Below are 20,072 nucleotides of genomic sequence, written 5' to 3'. Positions count from 1 at the left end.
TCCTAATCTGACTCGAAACATCAATCAAATGCAGAACTCAAATGTATTCACTCTTTAGCACTACATCCTGCATAAAAGTTTAAATTTAAAAGTCAACTTTTCATGAGTAATATATACTCAGTTATATTCCAGAATCAAATACTAACAAATTAAACCAGTATCTGAATACACACAAATAGTAAAAGCTATCCCCAATATACTTCTGCTGAGCTTCTGGTACTGTCAAGATGCCACTTGCATCTCTATTTTAAGTAGGTGTACCACATTTTGAAATACACCAAGCTCAATCTCTGCACTGGCGAGTTGAACAATTTCAACTGGGGCAGTGCTAAGTCACAGCAACTTGCCTCACAGCACTCAAGGGAAAAGAAGGGGTGTGGTGTGATAAATGGTTAAATAGTTTCTATTGATTACTCCCCAATGACCCTTGCTGGAACTGCAAATGTGAAAACTGGGAGAGAGCAAAGCCAGCTTAGTTGTTATGTTCTTCACAGCTGAGACTATCAAGATTCACAAAGATCAGACATGTAGGCAAGGAACTAGAGGATACCACTGTCTATGGAGCAATATCCCAGCATAAGTTACCATCTTCAGGAGAGAAGAGGCTAGGTGGGAAAACAATAACCCTCTTATGATTCTCTCTGTGGTGATCACAATTGCCACTCATCGAGAACGTTGGCTGGCCATTGCGTTTTGCTGAAGTAGAGGAGCGAGAAAGTTAACAACATGTACTGTGTCACACATGAGCTTAAAGATCGAGTTCTATGACCAAGAATGAAAGGCATTCTCAGGATAAGAAGCTGTACTGCTTTGTTTTTTGTTGGTTGCAGCTTTCATTTTAAGGCAAAACTGAGTTTTAAAAAAAAGTCCTTTTCTTAATTGCCTAAAATGCATGGAAAAGCAGAGCAGGACTGGGGCATTATCATTTTTTATGTTAAATGCTAATCCCCCACCTCCTCTCCCCCATCAAATAGAAACAGGTTGTATGAAATCTTTTATGTTTTAAATAAACAACATATTTAACAGCAAGTTGTAAACATTCTGCTCTGTTCTTTAACCATACCAGTAACAGCTTTACGCAAAATTTACAGCACAGAATCAGACCATTTGGCTCAACTGCCGGTGTTTGTCATACAAATGAGCCTCTTCCTACCTTACTTCATTTAAACCTACCTGCAAATTCTTTTATTCCATTTTCCGTCGTGTGCTTATCTAACTTCCCTTTAAAAGCATCTATGATACTCGACTTTATTACTCCAAGTGGTAGAAAGTTCCACATTCTAACCTGGTAAAAAAAGTTTCTCCTGAATTCTTTATTGGATTTATTTGGAACCATCTTATATTTGTCACCTCTGGTTTTGGACACCCTCTGAGATGAAGATGGAAACACTTTCTTTATGTCTACCCTATCAAACCCTTTAGTAATTTTAAAGACCTCTATTAGATCACCCCTCAGCCTACTCTTTTCTAGAAAAAAAAGAGTCCTAGCTTGTTCAGTGTTTCCTGATACACATAACCTCTCAATTATGGTATTATTCTTCTAAAGCAATTTTACACTGCAGGACTGTACTTTGTACTCTACATGTGGTCTAACCAAGGTTTGATACAAGCTTAACATCACTGCTTTTTGATTCAGTTCCTCTAGAAATAAATTCCAGTGCTTTATTTGCATTTTTGATGGCCTTATTAATTTGCGATGGTTCTTCAAATGATCTGTGAACATGTACCCCTAGGTCCCTTTTCTCCTCTACCCCATTTAGACTCCTATTTTCCAAGGAGTATGTTCCTCCAACCAAAATGCAGCACTTCACTCTTATCTACTGAAATTAATTTTCCATTTACACATCCAATCTGCAAGTTTATTAACATCTTTACGTTATCACAGTCTTCCTCAGCCCCTAATTTGGTGTCATCTGCAAAATTTAAAGTTATACTTCATAATAAATGTAGAGTCTTTCAATTGTGTTTTTGTACAGATGAAATCATAATTATAAGCACTGAATATGCTTTAAAACTCACCATTCCAGCAATATATGACATGTTTTTCACCTCTGTCCACGTGAGAACTAAGTGTGAATTTAGTTTAGAAAATACGATCAGAATAACCACTTGTCCCTCCCAAAAATGATTTATCCAGCTCCATTAAAGGCTGGGAGCATAAATATTTAACAAGATGGAACCAAAGAAACGTGCTTATCTGTTATTGATAAGATTGGAAAGCTAAAGATTCATTTCTGCAAAATTCAACAACTCAAGGAATTGAACGTTTGGCATTTAAACCACACCAATCAAAATTTGTGTTCTAAAAGCAGATAGAGACACTACCTGATAGAAAAATAATCCTGGTCCTCTGTACTCAATTCATTAAGTCAGAATGATTTGTATCCTACATGTTACAATATAAACAGAGGCTCACTTCAACCACTGAACTCAGCTACTGACTAAATAGAGGTGACTGACAATAAATTGAATCAATGAAAATTAGTGTATACATGACACATTGATTTCACTCCTTCTGGGATGTATGGTGGTCTGACTTATGGAGTTGGTTTGGCGTTTTGGATGAAACCGATAATTCACAATACATTCCCACAAATTAATTTCCATATATTGAGACCAAAATATCAGCTTGCCAAACTCACATTTTCTGCAGTGAAATACACCCTTTTTAAATGGGACAAATTAACATATTTCGATAAATTTGAATTGAAACTAATGCTTAGCTTCAGATTTGTGTGTGAATATAATTAAACCTGTACAGCAAAAGAACACAAACAATTATGAATACAATATCTCAAAGGCAGAAGTGCCTTTTGACAAAGACACTCAGAACACAGATACAGTTCTGGAATAATTTCAGTGGATTTCCTATCTCCTGCTCCACAGATCCAAAATAAACAATAAATCTTCTGGTGCTCTACTTTGTTCATCCTGGAACTTTTAAAAATAAAACTTTTACATCAAATTTTAGGCATTTGCTATTAAATTGAATTCAGTTTATGGTCATAACCTGCACTGTTACAAATATACTGCAGACTATAAAGACAGTTAGGATGCATTCAATATGTAATAACACTATCAGAGGTGCCATCATTAGGATGAGATGTTGAACCAAGGGTTTGTCTGCCCTCTCAGGTAGGAAAAAAAAGACCCCATGGTATGGTTTGAAGAGCGGCGTCCTGGTCAACGTTTGTCCCTCAACCAACATCATTAAAATATAGTGTTATAGTGGTGGAACAGGAGAAGACTTGAACAGATTCCTGATGTTTAGTCTCAATGGCCCAATTTTTGTGGTCACGATGTCGCTCACTGCTGACCTTGAGGAAAGCTGTCCACAAAGATATAGCGATCTCTGTGGTGTGGAGTTCCCCTTTTCCAATGCTAGTGTGAATCTGGCGCCAAGTTAAGGGGATTTCCAAATGTCCAGCAACAGTGATGTCATCAAGCAGGGTAAGCAGCCAATCACAATGACATATTCTCACAGACAGCAAACAAGGAAGTTAAAAACACTGATTATTCTTCTCATCTCTTTTTAAATATAATTTTACAGAAAACAAAATAAAGATTGGGACTTACACATGGGATTAAAGCAGAAGCTGAAATATCATAAATAAACTTTAGAAAGAATTAAAATGTGCAATTTATCGTAGTGGAGAAATTTGACTTTCCACTAACATAAAAATCATTTTTCAGGGTCAGAGAGGTTTTCAGCAGTAATTATGAACTTAGTGCACCGTTAAAAACCCAGTTACACCTCATTCAACAAAGTGTAACTTTTTCAAGTGTTTTTATAGTGAGACTAATAGCGTAAGAGGAGAAGTTCTCATCAGTTCAGTGATTTCTAATTGATTGCATTCTGGGGGGAGGGGGGGGGGGGGGGGGACTCCAACAGTGCATCCCATGGAACAGCATAGCGTCAATGACTGCAGTTCCCGCATTTAACTGCACTTGCGGACTCGAGATGTTGTTATCAGTTTCAGAAGAGCAATGACAGCAAACGCTGACAGTTTTGGTGTCATTACCAATGCAAAAATCCAGGCCAATGTCTTTTCCTCCTTTCTAATGAGTTATCTTCTACTTTTATTATTCAAAATGTTTGTCTCTGATCACTTTCTACTCAATTATATTTTAGCAAACAATACAATTTAACATACAGCCCCATGACAGGTCCTCAGCACTCCACTCTTTGGGTTGTTATTGATGTGAGTTTCAAATTCTGGCTGACGCAGGATTGCGTGTTTCTGCATGGGACCAAAATTGCAGAACGAAAACCATATCAGCGGGCATTGGAAATTTTCCATGGCAAGCAAAGGAATAACTTGGGTATGATTAAAAACGAATGTGCCACAAGTAAAATCATCAGGCCAAAAGGAACATTTCAACAAAAAACTCTCAATGATGATTGTATATAGAGAATGAAAGCCAAAAATGAAGAACTAAAATATTCATCCTCCACAAGAAACAGTTGTTTGGTGTTAGGACTAATGGGAAACAGCCTGTAAACGTCCAAAATTTATCCTGAGTTATAATATTGGACCTGAAAGGCCAGGGAGTTGATTTTAGAAGTGAATTAACATCTGGAACAAATGATTGCAGATGTAATTTAAAGTCTTGTTCTGAAGTTGATAGAAACTTATATTTAGGCCTGGACGGGAATTGTTCTACAAAACATGCCTAGTATTGTAAGCATACATAAATGTTTCTCTCACTAGATTTGATACCATAAACTCAAGTTACATTCCTTCTTTTTTGTTGTAATGGCACATACAATATTAGTAACAATAGCATTTATTTTAAATTCCAGCACAGCCCATGATTTTCTGCCATTCAAATTATCGATGGAAAATCATAGGCTATGTGCTTCCTGTGAGCAGTGCTCCCTGCAAAGAGCTCAGAATTTGCCCTCAAGTCTTTTTCCTTTTCTTCTTTAAGAGGGAAATTTTAATTAACCAGGCATCTATAATTTTCAACAACAAATTTCCTCACATACTATGAGCTTACTTGCTGTTAGCTCTGCATAAGTGCATTTAAGAAAGAATGGAACTGCTTGCCACGCTCAATGTTTCCTTCTTCAAACAATCTACTAGCTTTTAAAACCCAATCTTGCCATCTCATAGCCATTTCTTAACTTCCCTCACCTTTCTCCTGACTGTTTACTAACTTCGCAACATCTATGATGGCAACTGCAAATTCATTTCCTCCTTACCATCCTGCCACCCTCCCCTTCAAAAACATTACTACATCACTTCTCTTCAACCATATCTTCAGCATCTACTAGATAAAAGGGCAGATTGTTAGACCTGAGCCACACTGCAAGTATAGGTTTCAGTTTCAATTTCCAAGATGCATGGATATGCTTACGAAGGCTGTCTTTTGCAGTCAGTGCAAGTATTTCAATAGAATTCGATTAAATTGCAATACTGGAATTGGAAGGGACCTGCCTGCTTTGTGAAGTCCAGTGCCACACTGAACAGTACACTTATTAAATGAGCCACTGGAACTGCTTCAGAATGACAGGATAAATAGAATTCCACAAGCTTGTGATCAATAGATTATGATAACTGATATACATCATCAAATCAAATTAGTCTCCTCAAATAGTGGGTGATATAGACACTTTGGAAAAGGTTCAGAGGAGAACCACGAGATTATTGCCCAGCTTAAACAACCTGGTTATTCGCATCGGCTTAAAAAGATGGGCTGATTACTTTACAAAAACAACTTGCATTTATTTAGCACCTTTAGCGAAGTGAAACATCCCAAGGTGTTTCACAGGAGCATTATCAGACGAAGTTTGTCTGCCAAGAATTCCGGGGATTAGGGCCCAGGCATCTGAAGGCACGGCCGCAGATAGTGGGGGCGAAAGAAATCGGGAATGCACAAGAGGCCAGGATTGGAGGAACGTAGATTTCTCGGAGGGTTGGAGAGCTGGAAGAGGGTACAGTGATAGAGAGGGGTGAGGCCATGGAAGGATTTGAACACAATGATAAGAATTTTAAAATCAAGGTGTTTCTGGAAGCCAATGTAGGTCAGCGAGCACCGGAGTGATGGGTGGACAGGATAGTGTGTTAGATATATGCAGAAGAATTTTGGATGTGCTCAAGTTTATGGAGGGGACGATGGGAGGTCAACTAGGCGAACATGGGAATAGTAAAGTCTTGAGGTAATGAAAGCAAGAATGAGGGTTTCAGATATGTAGACTTCAGGTGCTTTGATAAATGTGTATAATATAGGTAAAAGATAGTGTTCCCACTGGTAGGTTGGGAAGACCAGTGGTTATGTGTATCAGTTATGCATAAGTAGGGGCTAGGTTAAATGTTAGACAGTTACGCCTCTGGAACAAGTTGCCAGATCATGCAGTGAGTGCTGACTCTTTGTATACCTTCAAATGACAACCAGATTAGTTCCTGGCTGGGATAGAGCTCACATCTTATACAGATTAGGTGAAGTGACAGGTAATATAAGAATTGTCAATGTAGCCTCCTTGACTAGTTTTGCTCACCCACGGACAGTTGGAGAGGAATTTTCCATCTAATTGGGCTTGTCTTTTTATCTGCTTTCTTGCCTCTCCCAAGAGATAACATAGATTGTCAGTAGGATGTGTCTAGTTATGATAATTCAGGCATCACAACCGTATAGGGTAGGATTGATGAATTAAGACAATCCTTGCCCACCCATGGTTTCCAAATGCTTACATCATACTGTAACAAATCTACAAATAGTTGCTAGGTAAATTTTGCATGTGCTGAAGATGAAAGCACATTATATTTAAACTTAGATGGCCATAGTGTACTGCCAAATGGAGCACAAAGTACTCAGTATTTTGTAATTGGAGGCCGTTACTTTTTAAAATGTGTCCTGTTAAGCAATTTTGCTACATATCAGTTCTCAACATGGTCATACACTTTGCAAACAAAACTTAGCAAATAACAATGTGTCATTTCTTAAGTGCTATTCAAGGCATTCTTGGAAACTTGAACACGGAAAAACATGATAGACACATGCAGAATGTCCATAATTTTGCTTCAATATGAATTATTTGGGTGCAAACAGGCTTTGCTTACATCCAGTCTGCTATCATAGTACTCAATAAAGTTTTCTTTTACTTAGGACGTGTGTGTTCAGTGGTTAATATCAACAATAATCAATCATTCAACTAAAAAGTGACTTTAAGGTAAAAAAAAAATCTCTTTTTAAAAAGAATTGCGCTTTCGCTAGTTGGGAGGATGGCCTGAAAATCTGCTCTTAGTTCCCTTACACATAGTCAGTTGTAACAAAGCAAGAATGGGCTGGACTGGTTGACTCTTAGAGACACTTAGAAAACCGTGGTAGAATCGGACAGAGTCAGCATGGATTTACGAAAGGGAAATCATGCTCGACAAATCTACTAGAATTCTTCGAGGATGTAACTAGTAGAGTTGATAAGGGGCAGCCAGTGGATGTGGTTTATTTGGACTTTCAGAAGGCATTCGAAAAAGTCCCACATAAGAGATTAGCGTGTCAAATTAAAACGCATGGGATTGGGGGTAGTGTATTGCGATGGATAGAAAATTGGTTGGCAGACAGGAAACAAAGAGTAGGGATAAATAGGTCTTTTTCCGAATGGCAGGCAGTGACTAGTGGGGTACCGCAGGGATCGGTGCTAGGACCCCAGCTATTCACAATATACATTAATGATTTAGATGGGGGAACTAAATGTAATATCTCCAAATTTGCAGATGACACGAAACTGGGTGGGAATGTGAGTTGCGAGGAAGATGCAGAGAGGCTTCAGGGTGATTTGGACAAGTTGAGTGAGTGGGCAAATGCATGGCAGATGCAGTATAATGTGGATAAATGTGAGGTAACACTTTGGTAACAAAAACAGGAAGGCAGATTATTATCTGAATGGCTATAAACTGAGAGAGGGGAATATGCAGCGAGACCTGGGTGTTCTCATACACCAGTCACTGAAGGTAAGCAGGTCCAACAGGCGGTAAAAAAGGCAATTGTTATGTTGGCCTTCATTGAGAGAGGATTCGAGTATAGGAGCAGGGATGTCTTGCTGCAATTATACAGGGCCTTGGTGAGGCCACACCTGGAATATTGTGTGCAGTTTTGGTCTCATCTGAGGAAGGATGTTCTTGCTATAGCGGGAGAGCAGAGAAGGTTTACCAGACACATTCCTGGGATGGCGGGACTGACGTATGAGGAGAGATTGAGTCGGTTAGGATTATATTCGCTGGAGTTCAGAAGAGTGAGGGGGGATCTCATAGAAACCTATAAAATTCTAACAGGACTTGACAGGGTAGATGCAGGAAGGATGTTTCCGATGGTGTGTGGGGTCCAGAACCAGGGGTCATAGTCTAAGGATATGGGGTAATCCTTTCAGGACTGAGGAGAAATTTCTTCATCCAGAGAGTGGTGAGCCTGTGGAATTCGCTACCACAGAAAGCAGTTGAGGCCAAAACATTGTATGTTTTCAAGAAGGAATTAGATATAGCTCTTGGGTCTAAAGGGATCAAAGGGTATGGGGCGAAAGCAGGAACAGGTTATTGAGTTGGATGATCAGCCATGATCATAATGAATGGTGGAGCAGGCTCGAAGGGCCGAATGGCCTACTCCTGCTCCTATTTTCTATGTTTCTATGACTCTCTACAGAAAAACAGGACTGCAAACCTGTCTAATACGAAAGCTTATGATTTAGATTTTAAAAATTAAAAGTCCCTTGTAAAATAAATACACTTACCTGTGCCTTGTCGCTGAATCACAACAGTCATTTCATTTAATATTTTAACTCACACTAGAAAGTTGACTAGTTGTTGACTTAAAACATTCAATTACTGCATACTTTTAACACTATTATATTTGCTTTTATATAAATATTTATTAAATCATTTTAAGTTTTATTTTTCAAGGCTGAATTTTAAATTTTGCAGCTGTAGCTTTGGAAACACAATTGTGAGAACAGTGTGAACCAGTTACTAACAGGAGTGTAAGATCACTTTGCAACAAGCAATATTTGTCCCAAGCATCTCTATCCCTGAAATATTTATTCTTATAGATCGCAAAGTTTACTTACCTTTGTACCGTAATAAAAGCAATTTATTATTCCCACATTTACTTCAAATCAAAATGATTGACAATCTATCTGTTGCTGTAACGGTTCTTTGTTTTAATACCATGCACTGCTGAATTCCTTTCTTCTTATTCTGTTCCATTTCATTTATTACTTTGTAATGTTTAATGGATTTTTTTTTTATTATTTGGCATCCAACTTCCTCCTGCTCTACGTCTGGAATGTATTATCCCCTTCAATAGATCCAGAAATGCATCTCTCAAGTAATCAAAACCTTTTATAGCTCAAATACTGATTAGGATCTATTTCAGCTGTGGTTTTCATGTATGACAACACCCCCCACCAATTAACGTGAACCAGAACCCAACATTAACCCACAACCTACCAATTCATCACAATACAACACAAAATGGCTGTTCCAACTGGCACTCGTATTTTTGGTTTCCAAAATTATATGGCAAGATATTCCAAGGTGAAAGTCATGCAGAGATCTAGGATAATTGCAGCCAGAACTGATTTCGGAGAGATGTTATGAATGCTGGCCTTTGCAACATGATCACGTTTTAAAAACTGTGAACTTAAAAAGTTTAAGACAGAGCCCGAAAAGTCAGGTGACTTCACATCCACTCTGCCCAAGGACAAGACAGAAATCTTGACTACCAGGACAAGAGAGAACACAGATCGAAGACTTTTTTTTGAAAAACAGAGACTGCAGGGGTAACACCTGAAGAACTATGGGTTTCACCCTCCCAGACTTTCAGGTCACGAACAAGGAGTCAGTGATTCTGAAGATGCAAATGTACCAGGCAGCTGTTAACACCAGGAATCACCTTATTCACAAACATCCAGGTCGAAACTATTGCCTTAAGAGTGATGTCCCTTTAAGATCTCCATATGCTGATGAGCTAAGTACCAAGATGTAGTCATGTGACTACAAGCCAGAGTCACCCTGCAACTGTAACACCTAGAGGAAGGTTCTGTAAATAGTTCGCTCTGTACTATATATTCTTGATTAGCTGTTAATAAACCTGTTGGAGATCTTCAGCATAACTGGACCTCATGCATCTCATTTATGTTGCATAAGACAACGTAAAGAACTCATTATAGAAAGTGCTCGGAGAAGTGAGCGAAGAGGGCGCATATTTTGATAAGGTCTGGGAGATCCAACCCATTGCTACTGGGAGGAGTTTGGGACTTTTAACTGCAAAGATTGCATCATCAAAGAGGACTGTGTAATGTATCTGTGGTGTGAGGTTTTCAAGTATTTTAATAAGTAAATACCTTTCTTTGTAATTTGGGGTATCAGTTACTTACAAAGTACTATTTAGACAATGGGGATTTATTTTAGTTTAGTTATAATAAAAGTCTTATAATGTGAAATCGCAAGTAATTCGTTAAGTAGGTCTGGGAGTTCATATCTCATATTTTAACATCAACGGTCTCACTGAGGTCACAACAGTGAGAAAACTAAAATGTGTTAATTATTTGTAGGCTTCTGTTCTGGAGGTTGCACTCCAAAGCCCTTGTTGCAATGGATGAAATGTTAACTTGTCTTGTTAACTTGGTTCTAAACACTGTTGAGAAAGTCAGGTAAATGATAGAAATCGATTCTTCAAGTGCAAAGCATCCTGTACATACCAGTACAATAAGCTCTGTCTATTGATTCTGGTTCCCATGGTGATTAGCCTTCCTTATAGCTACTTTTTGTAGATTAACAATGAATTATATGATATGGATAATCTTCAGGCTGAAAGGGGCCAAAAGTATGTCAAGGACGTTTTCCCATTTTAGGAATGAAGATTCCATTCCATCTTTCTCTTTTTTATTCAGTCATGGGATGTGGGCATCACTGGCTAGGCCAGCATTTATTGCCCATCCCTAATTGTCCGTGAGAAGGTGGTGGTGAGCTGCCTTCTTGAACTGCTGCAGTCCATGTGGTAGGTACACCCACAGTGCTGTTAGGAAGGGAGTTCCAGGATTTTGACCCAGTGACAGTGAAGGAACGGTGATATAGTTCCAAGTCAGGATGGTGTGTGACTTGGAGGAGAATTTGCAGGTGGTGGTGTTCCCATGCAACTGCTGCCCTTGTCCTTCTAGTTGGTAGAGGTCGCAGGTTTGGAAGGTGCTGTCTAAGGAGCCTTGGTGCGTTGCTGCAGTGCATCGTGTAGATGGTACACACTGCTGCCACTGTGCGTCAGTGCTGGAGAGAGTGAATGTTCGTGGATGGGGTGCCGATCAAGCGGGCTGCTTTGTCCTGGATGGTGTCGAACTTCTTGAGTGTTGTTGGAGCTGCACCCATCCAGGCAAGTGGAGAGTATTCCATCACACTCCTGACTTGTGGCTTGTAGATGGTGGACAGGCTTTGGGGAGTCAGGAGGTGAGTTGCTCGCCGCAGGATTCCTAGCCTCTGACCTGCTCTTCTGGCCACTGTATTTATATGGCTACTCCAGTTCAGTTTCTGGTCAACAGTAGCCCCCAGGATCTTGATGTTGGGGGATTCAGCAATCGTAATGTCATTGAATGTCAAGGGGAGATGATTAGATTCTCTCTTGTTGGAGATGGTCATTGCCTGGCACTTGTGTGGCGCAAATACAACATGTGCAAAGGATACTTTTCTTCCTGTCAACTGGTAGCAATGGCGAACACACTCCATCAGCCATTTTGCAAGCTTTTGTTTGCAGGCAGCCAAACAAGGTCCATAGAAACAAATAATTCTCTAGTTTTGCAGAAGTGTTCAATTCTCTGAACGTAGGCGGCTACGATCTATAGAAAATTCTTGTTCCACTTCAAAATATGAACTGAAGCAGAAGAGGGAACAACTATTCCAAGGTAAGAAGATGAGAGAAATCAAGTACAAAAAGACCATTTGGTCTGCCGAAGCTCATCCCTCTATAACTCTTGTTATGAACGCTGGACTTTGTCGTATGATTGTGTGTTAAAAACTGAGATTCTCAATGCAGTATAAAATGGAGTAGGAGGAGACATGTGACCTCACACCAAGTCTGCCCAGAAACAAGCCACAGTCTTGGTTACCATGCAAACAAGGAACCCAGATCAAAGACCCTTTTGAAAGTAGAGTACAAGGTTGTAACACCTGACGAACAATCGGTTTCGCTCTCAAAGACTCTTAGATCATAAACAGGAAGCCAGGGGCTCTCAAATACAAATTCAATTTGCAATTGCTAACATCTGGAAATAAAAGGCGGCCCAGGTGGTTTTGATATGGCCAGACTTCTGGACTCTGAACATTGTAAAAGGAAAAGAACTATTAACTTTTGGTTCTGGATGAATGCAACAGGCTCTCTTAGGGCTGGAGGCTGTAAGGAAGACAGGAAGACACAAAGAAATGAGCAGGAGCTGCACAGCCTTAGAAGAGAGTGAAAGATAAAAGTGCTCTCAGAATACTGATACAGCGAAAGGCTGCTAAGATTTGAACCCGGTTTGAAAGTTGTGGTTTGCAGAGGAGAAAAGACCAGCAGGCTCACTAGAGATTGCCTTATTAAGGGGAGTCCAGATTGAGTGTGCCTGGAAGAAGTGAGTGAAGAGGACATTGGCTTTGTTAAGAACTGGGAGATCCAACTCATTACAACTGGGAGGAATTTGGGACTTTTAACTGCAAAGCTACCGAATCGATGAGAACACTAACTTATAAATGTGGTGTGAAGTTTTCAAGTGTTTAATAAGTTAATGAGAAGTATCTTACTCTGTAATTTAGTGTATTAGCTACCTACGAAGTACTATTTAGTTAATGTTGATTTTTAGTTTAGTTGTTATAGTAAAAATCTTAAAACGTGAAATCTTCTCGTGTAATTTTTTAAATCGATCTGGGGAGTTCCTATCCCTTATTTTAAAGTTAATGGTGTCAATTGAGGTCGTAACACTCTCCCAAGACAGCAATCAATTGTGCTGTGAATACCTAATCTTGACAGATTTAGAACCTTGCATGATTGTTCAAAATGTATCACCTTTTGCATGAAAATTCCGAGATGTGATCTTTGCTCCCAATTAATATTTCACAAGTTTAAATTATAACTCGCGAAAATAAGGAGATAAAAGATTTGTATTTATATAGCACCTTTCATGATGTCCCAAAGCACTTTACAGCCAATTAAATATAGTCACTGAAGTAAGGAACATTGCAGTGAATTTGCACAGAACAAGTCCCACAGTATGATAAAGACCAGATAATCTGTTTGTGATGTTGATTGAGGGTTAAAATATCGACTATGACACCAAGGATAACTCCTCAGCTCTTCTTCGAAATAGTACCATGGGATCATTTACAGCTGAGAGGGTAGGCAGTACCTTGGTTTAACATCTCATCAGAAAGACGACACCTTCAAAAGTGCAGCACTCCCTAGTTCCTCAGTGTCTTCATCCAAATCTTCAACAGAGGCAGCATCAGGGGAAGGAAGATTTGTTAAAACTTGGTGGTTGGAACACAGCTTGTTCAAGAGGAGTATCTTCCTGTTCCTGCCAACCAGGTTTGAAGAATGGAGAGTGAGAAGCAGTAGGCATCTAGGATATTCATGAGCTTTTCAGAACAGATGCATACAGGTTGCAAGCTATATCGTTCCAATGTTATAAAAGCAAGTCTGCCATCTATGCCATGCATTGCAAACGGAACACCAGCAACTGTGAAATGCTGACTCAAATGGGCAGAAAAGTGGCAGATGGAATTTAACACTGAAAAGTGTGAGGTGATACACTTTGGAAGAGTACTGTGACACGGAAGTATTCAATGAATGGCCTGACACTGAGAAGTTCTGAGGAACAAAGGGACCTTGGTGTGTTTGTCCATAGATCTCCGAAGGCAGAAGGGCAGGTTAATAGGGTGGTGAAAAAGGCATATGGGATACTTGCCTTTATCAATCGAGGCATAGATTACAAAAGCAGGGAGGTCATGTTGGAGTTGTATAGAACTTTGGTAAGGCCACGGCTGTGTGCAACTCTGGTCGCCACATTATAGGAAGGATGTGATTGCATTGGAGGGGGTGCAGAGGCGACTCACCAGGATGTTGCCTGGGATGGAACATTTAAGCTATGAAGAGAGGTTGGATAGGCTTGGGTTGTTTTCACTGGAGCAGAGAAGACTGAGGGGTGACCTGATCAAGGTGTAGAAGATTATAAGGGGCATGGACAGGGTGGATAGGGAGCAGCTGTTCCCCTTAGTTGAAGGGTCAGTTACGAGGGGTCACAAGTTTAAGGTGAGGGGCGGGAGGTTTAAGGGGGACTTGAGGAAGAACTTTTTTACCCAGAGGGTGGTGACTGTCTGGAATGCCCTGCCTGGGAGGGTGGTAGATGCAGGTTGCCTCATATCCTTTAAAAAGTACCTGGATGAGCACTTGGCACGTCATAACATTCAAGGCTATGGGCCAAGTGCTGGCAAATGGGATTAGGTAGACAGGTCAGGTGTTTTAATGCATCAGTGTAGACTCGATGGGCTGAACGGCCTCTTCTGCACTATATTATTCTGTGATTCTGCGATTCTGTGAGTATTAAAGTAACATGAGAAAGAACTCCAGCAATCAAAGCAGTTGCTGATATACATTATATAGTGAGTGGGTCCTTAAGCCTGGAGAGCAAGATAGTGAGTATTAAAGCACTATGGAATATATTTGCATTAACATTTACTACTTCAACTGATCAGGCACATGATTTTGCTTCAGAAAGACAATAGAGGGATTCTTTTTTTAAATAAATAAAATGCTTAAATGCATTCACTTCCCACCATGGGAAGCTCAATTAATCTAGTAGAGGAAAAAGGAGTAACTGTATCTAGAAACAGCGTAATCTTAACTATAAGGAATGTCATGGGACTTGTGTTTTGAACTCACATTTTCTTAGGGAGGGTGGATAGTATCTCTGAAGAATATCCTGATGTGATAATCCTCACAGCATGTGAAGGTTGCAGATGAAGCAAGTGTATTCAACAATAATGATCAATGCCCAGTAGTAAAAAGGTTAAAGACAGAACAGTTTCAATGCAGTGGCTGAGAGTCCACAGAGCAAAAACTGTGCATAAACCAGTCAATGGACATGAGGGACATTTAGGCATTACAAAACTGCTCTCCTACTGTGGCAAGGAAACTTAAACAGTTGATGTAAAGCATAGGCATTTTAGGAGCACATTATATCCATTGTGTACTGGTCCTGTCAGAACATAAAGAAAGGCTAGAACATTTCATCCTTCACCTCAATCAGTACAAAATTCAAACAGGCACATACACAGTTAAAAGCATGCTGGGACAACAGCTCGAACTGGTATATTATGATCAGTACACCCTGTTACCAGGGTAATATTTTTCTCTGATGAAAACTTGATGTTTATGGACATTATTGAAATGAATTTTGGATGACCGCCTACTCTGGTGTCCTGCCAGAAATTTTGCACTGCTGTTAACCTTTCCTGTATCTATGTATATAATTTAGTCTTGAGCTGCCTCTTGTGATGTGTAACAATGTACCTGAATGTTCGCCTTCGAAGGACAAAAAATATAAACCATTTCTTGTTAAAAAGACAAGCTTTAAACATAAATACGTATCAATTACCGAGACATGTTGATATCAACGAGGTAAATATACCGTAGCCTAATCACACCATACAGTGACAAGGTCAATTGAAATGTCAATTATTAAGAATCCAGTGAAAGCAATCCAAACACATAATGTGCCCAGAGGCCATGTTTATCCAAAATTAAAAAATGATTAAGTGTCAGAATACAATAAAAATTGCATACCAAGCAAATGGGCATGGTAATTATGCTTTTACATTTGGAATATAAAGAAAATAAAATACAGTCCTTAAATATTAGGCAGCATGAATTGGAGCCACTTCATCTTGCAAGAACAAGAACACGTTCCACAATCTGAAGGTCATGCAGTTGTTAGGATTTGAATGTTAGCATTTATTTTCTTTCTTGCACAAACTGATTAGCTCTCCTCTGAGTTTACTTATTCTGCTCTGCTTCTGTATAACCACAGTGCCGATAAATGCTACAGGGACCTGAGTCAGCACAACGGAACAAGCTTAAACCAGGCAAAGCTAATGACATTTTATTTTCTGTTCGGGCTAGTGGGACCTCATTTCCACACTTTAATTTAGCTGCCTCCAACACCTGGTATCACTGGTGTAGCAGGTGCACAGTAATCAGCAGGGATCTCATCAGCGGGCACTGGTGATGGTGACTGTAAGGCAAGCTTATCATCCCTTTACTTCACCATTGCCGTGGTAACGGCCTTACATCTCACAGCAACAAGAACACACAGAGTGTGATGCTGGATCTTTTTCATATTAATGAGTGATACTAGGTTGGCACAAGATGCCAAGTATGGGGGAGGGGTTAGGAGAAAAGAAGAATATACCCCCAGTTCTCTAAACTGTAAGCGGTGAGAATGACTATATGAAGGAACTACAGTGTTGTTGAGATAGCACGTATGGGTGGAGAGGGAGAGAACGAAAACATGGGTGTGAAAATGTATGTGTTAAAGAAAGAGTGATGGCAGTGGACAATGATGGGAACAAAGACTTGTCCAGTAAGAGTAACTTATACTCGTAATGTACTATAATAAAAGGTACATGGTTTTGTAAGCAAAGTAGGATTGAAATGTTGTACCCTAATTTGAACAAACAAATTCATCAATGATTTCTGAAGGCAATTCACAAAGTCAAATGTTGCTTCACCAGATTTGAAGCTGAGACATTCGGCCAAATACACTGTTTAGACAAATACTGAAAGGGAATCAATCCCACTTAACATAAAATAGTATGCAACCAAAAAACCAGAAACCTTCTTGTCAAGTATTCTGGACCATCACTTAATGTCTTGTGCAAAGACTGCTTGTGTTTCTACGACATTGTATGCGAATTGGCTCCCGATTTTGCCTACAAAATAACAGTGGTCACACTTCAATAGTAATTCATAGGCAGTGAACCACCTTTTTAGCATTTTAGCATTATATGTGTTTTCTTTCTTTAACCTTCTATGCATTCTGGGCAGGAGGATATTACAATGCAGTCTATGAATTATAAGCCCTTTAGTACTATGCCTATTAAGTTTCATGCATTTATTGTGTACTTTACATACCTTGTTACACCAGTAATTTCCTTATAGCAGCACTGTTAAAACTACTGAAAGTTATTCTCACCAGCAGAAACATACTGACAGTACAGCTAAAATTGAGATGCACTACAATCGAAAAAAATAACGGTTGTTTTACAAGGCGCTTATGAGCATGGAGGTTCAGCTACGAGATGGAGATTCTGAGCTATAATTTAACAGCTCCATCTCCAACACATGTTTGTTTCCAGTGAGATTCTGGTAACAGGACTTCAAAAAAAATTACCCTATTTCTCCTTAATTCCATCAATTTTGTGTCACGTATAAACAATAATTTCATGAATGTCAAACCATACACTTTTTGCATGCTTTGGTAACATTTTGGGATATTTTACATCTACACAAGCAGGCACAGACTCAGCTTAATGTCTCATTTTAAAGATGGCACCTCTAACAATGCAGAAAGCGAAACCCACTACCACATGGAGTGATTGAGGCAAATAGCATAGATGCATTTAAGGAAAAGCTCAATAAGGACACGAGGGAGAAAAGAATAGACTTAAATGTCGATCGGGTAAGATGAAGTAAGCTGGGAGGAGGCTCATCGACCTGTTTGGCTAAATGGCCTATTTCTGTGCTGTAGAATTCTCAGTAAATTATATGACAGTTGGTAAGCTAATGCCTAATATATATTAACTGCTGGGTACTATGATACAGATAATACTCAGAAAGTGTACTAGTGGGACATCAACATCAGTTTCAATGGGCACCATCTAGACAAGCCAGCACCGAGCTGGCAGGTTACTTTCCAATGAAGGTGCAACTTCCAATTTAAAACTAATTTAGCTTGAGGCAAAGTAAAGCCAAATATAAATCATAAACATCCACTCATGTCAAACAAGGCAGAAAGAAGAGCTCCATAAATGTTGCCGTAAGAAGAAAATGTTGAGAAACCATCTAATTTCAACATATAAAGTATATTTAGCTTATGAATATAAGTAAGCAATCATTTTGAGTAGAATGGTAGCATTCGGAAAAAATACATGAGAAATAGAATCTTCATACAAGGCAAGATGTAAAATACCATTCAATTTACAATCTAATGGAAATTAAGTATAATCCAATTTAAAAGGAATTGTTATTTTCATGAAGCAAAAACATCAACTCAACACTGAAGTCAGAAGAAATAAAAAGCCCTTCCAATAATCTCCCAATTTAAAATCGAGTGGTGGTGGAGGTTAAAAGGACTCTTTTAATCACATGCCAGAAAGATCAAATGACAGAAACATGATGTAAAATTCTGTAGCTCGTGAATAGTTTTTTCCCTAAGATTTGGCGACTAATCAAGGGAAAGAACAGTTCTTAAATGATGCATGAAATCAGTTGGATAGATGCTGGCTTCACTTTATAAAAAAAAAACAACCAATTTGATCATTCTGTCTGAGTGAATAAATTGTTTTGTCTTTGATATATAGTATTTCAGAACAATATTATATAGGAACAAAAAGCTCTAAAGTTGAAGTCTTAAGACAGATTATATGGGTGCAATTAGTTAGTATTTTTGGCTTTGAGACTTCTATCTATAGAAACGTACCACACAATAGCAGTCAGTGAAAATGGAGATTGCTAGCAGAATGTAATGGAGCTAAATGTTCAGCTTTCAAACTCTCTGTTATATCACTTGTAGATTGTACACACTGAAACTGATACGGCATCGATGACAGCTATCTTCTTTAGCAATTCACACTGTTTTACACCAACTTTATTCAAACTTATATATTACCTATTATTACTGGAGGACTTAAAACAACACCCAAGGGAGCTTGGCTAAATACGCAAGTGATACGATCCGAGATGGCACTTAAAAACCCAAAAGACTATTAAACCTGAAACTGAGGAGTTTGATCCCACTGTCATACTATTTTACTTTGCTGTAAATAATAAGCTGGATTCAGGATAATGCAATACCAAGCAGCCTTCACAGCACTCCAAATCTATTCGGCCTTATACAATGCTGCTTTCTCAAGAACACAGAACAGATTGAGAATACAGAGACCCATTTTTCTCCACATGCTTGCAGCTTAACAGGGGCTATTTAAAATTGCCATTCTAAGGTTATTAAGGGCTACAGAACTAAGGCAGGCAGATGGAGTTAAGCTACAGTTTAGTCATGATCTAATTAAATGGCAGAACACGCTCGAAAGGCTGAATGGCCTACTCCTGTTTCCATGTGAGTATTTTAATCAAGCAGCTTTTGATGGCGACGTGAATTTATTAGGGGACAAGCAGAGCTGGTGAATCTGGTAACACCTTACAAAGCCGCAAACAAACAGGGTAGGTGCAGTCATTTATATTTACGAGTGAGGCCAGAGGTAGCAGATCTGTGTTTTTTTCTACCTGCTATGGTAGTAAATGTTTATTGAAGTCACACACTGCCTGTTGCAAAATATAACATGAAACATAAACAATGATTTGTACATTTTTATGGTTGGCAAGCCTACACATTATCCCAAATACAATGCAACTTAAATATGCAACAGTAAGCTGTGCTGCATAGTTCACAAGAGGGAAATCAATCTAATGGCTGGCATTCTAGACCTCTAACGCAACAGTAAATGCCCTGAAATTTTATCAGTTATTGGAGGAAATGCTAGCCTGCTGATTTAATTTTGTCCATATTTTATTTTTTGCTGGATTAGCTTTACAATTATACCTTTTGTGAAACAAATTTTTATGCTGTAGATTGGGCAGCAATTTCAACAGACCAATCTATTGCAACAATGCCCAATCTACTATTTGTTTAGTGCAACTGGCTTAGTTACCTGTTCTCTGTCTCTACTGATGCGATCTGTCAGAAGGTCTGAATTGCTTCTCTCCTCATCCAGTTCCATCACCATCTCTGCCAATTTATCCTGCAAACATAAATCAAGTAGAAGTGGACAGTGGCTCGGAAA

The 20,072-nt window shown here is 39.1% G+C and overlaps 1 protein-coding gene across 8 annotated transcripts in view; it reads right to left on the bottom strand.

Annotated features, from left to right (window-relative positions):
- cgnl1 (cingulin-like 1) overlaps nucleotides 1–20,072 on the bottom strand; it is a 150,209-nt gene that overhangs the window by 11,705 nt on the left and 118,432 nt on the right. For all 8 annotated transcript variants that reach the window (XM_068017885.1, XM_068017886.1, XM_068017884.1 and 5 more), the window contains one exon: nucleotides 19,941–20,030. In XM_068017885.1, the coding sequence (XP_067873986.1) occupies nucleotides 19,941–20,030 (90 nt within the window). The remainder of the gene's footprint in view (nucleotides 1–19,940; nucleotides 20,031–20,072) is intronic.

Source organism: Heterodontus francisci, chromosome 38 (assembly GCF_036365525.1).
Source record: "Heterodontus francisci isolate sHetFra1 chromosome 38, sHetFra1.hap1, whole genome shotgun sequence".
NCBI lineage: Eukaryota > Metazoa > Chordata > Chondrichthyes > Heterodontiformes > Heterodontidae > Heterodontus > Heterodontus francisci.
This window is presented reverse-complemented; position numbering and strand designations above follow the sequence as displayed.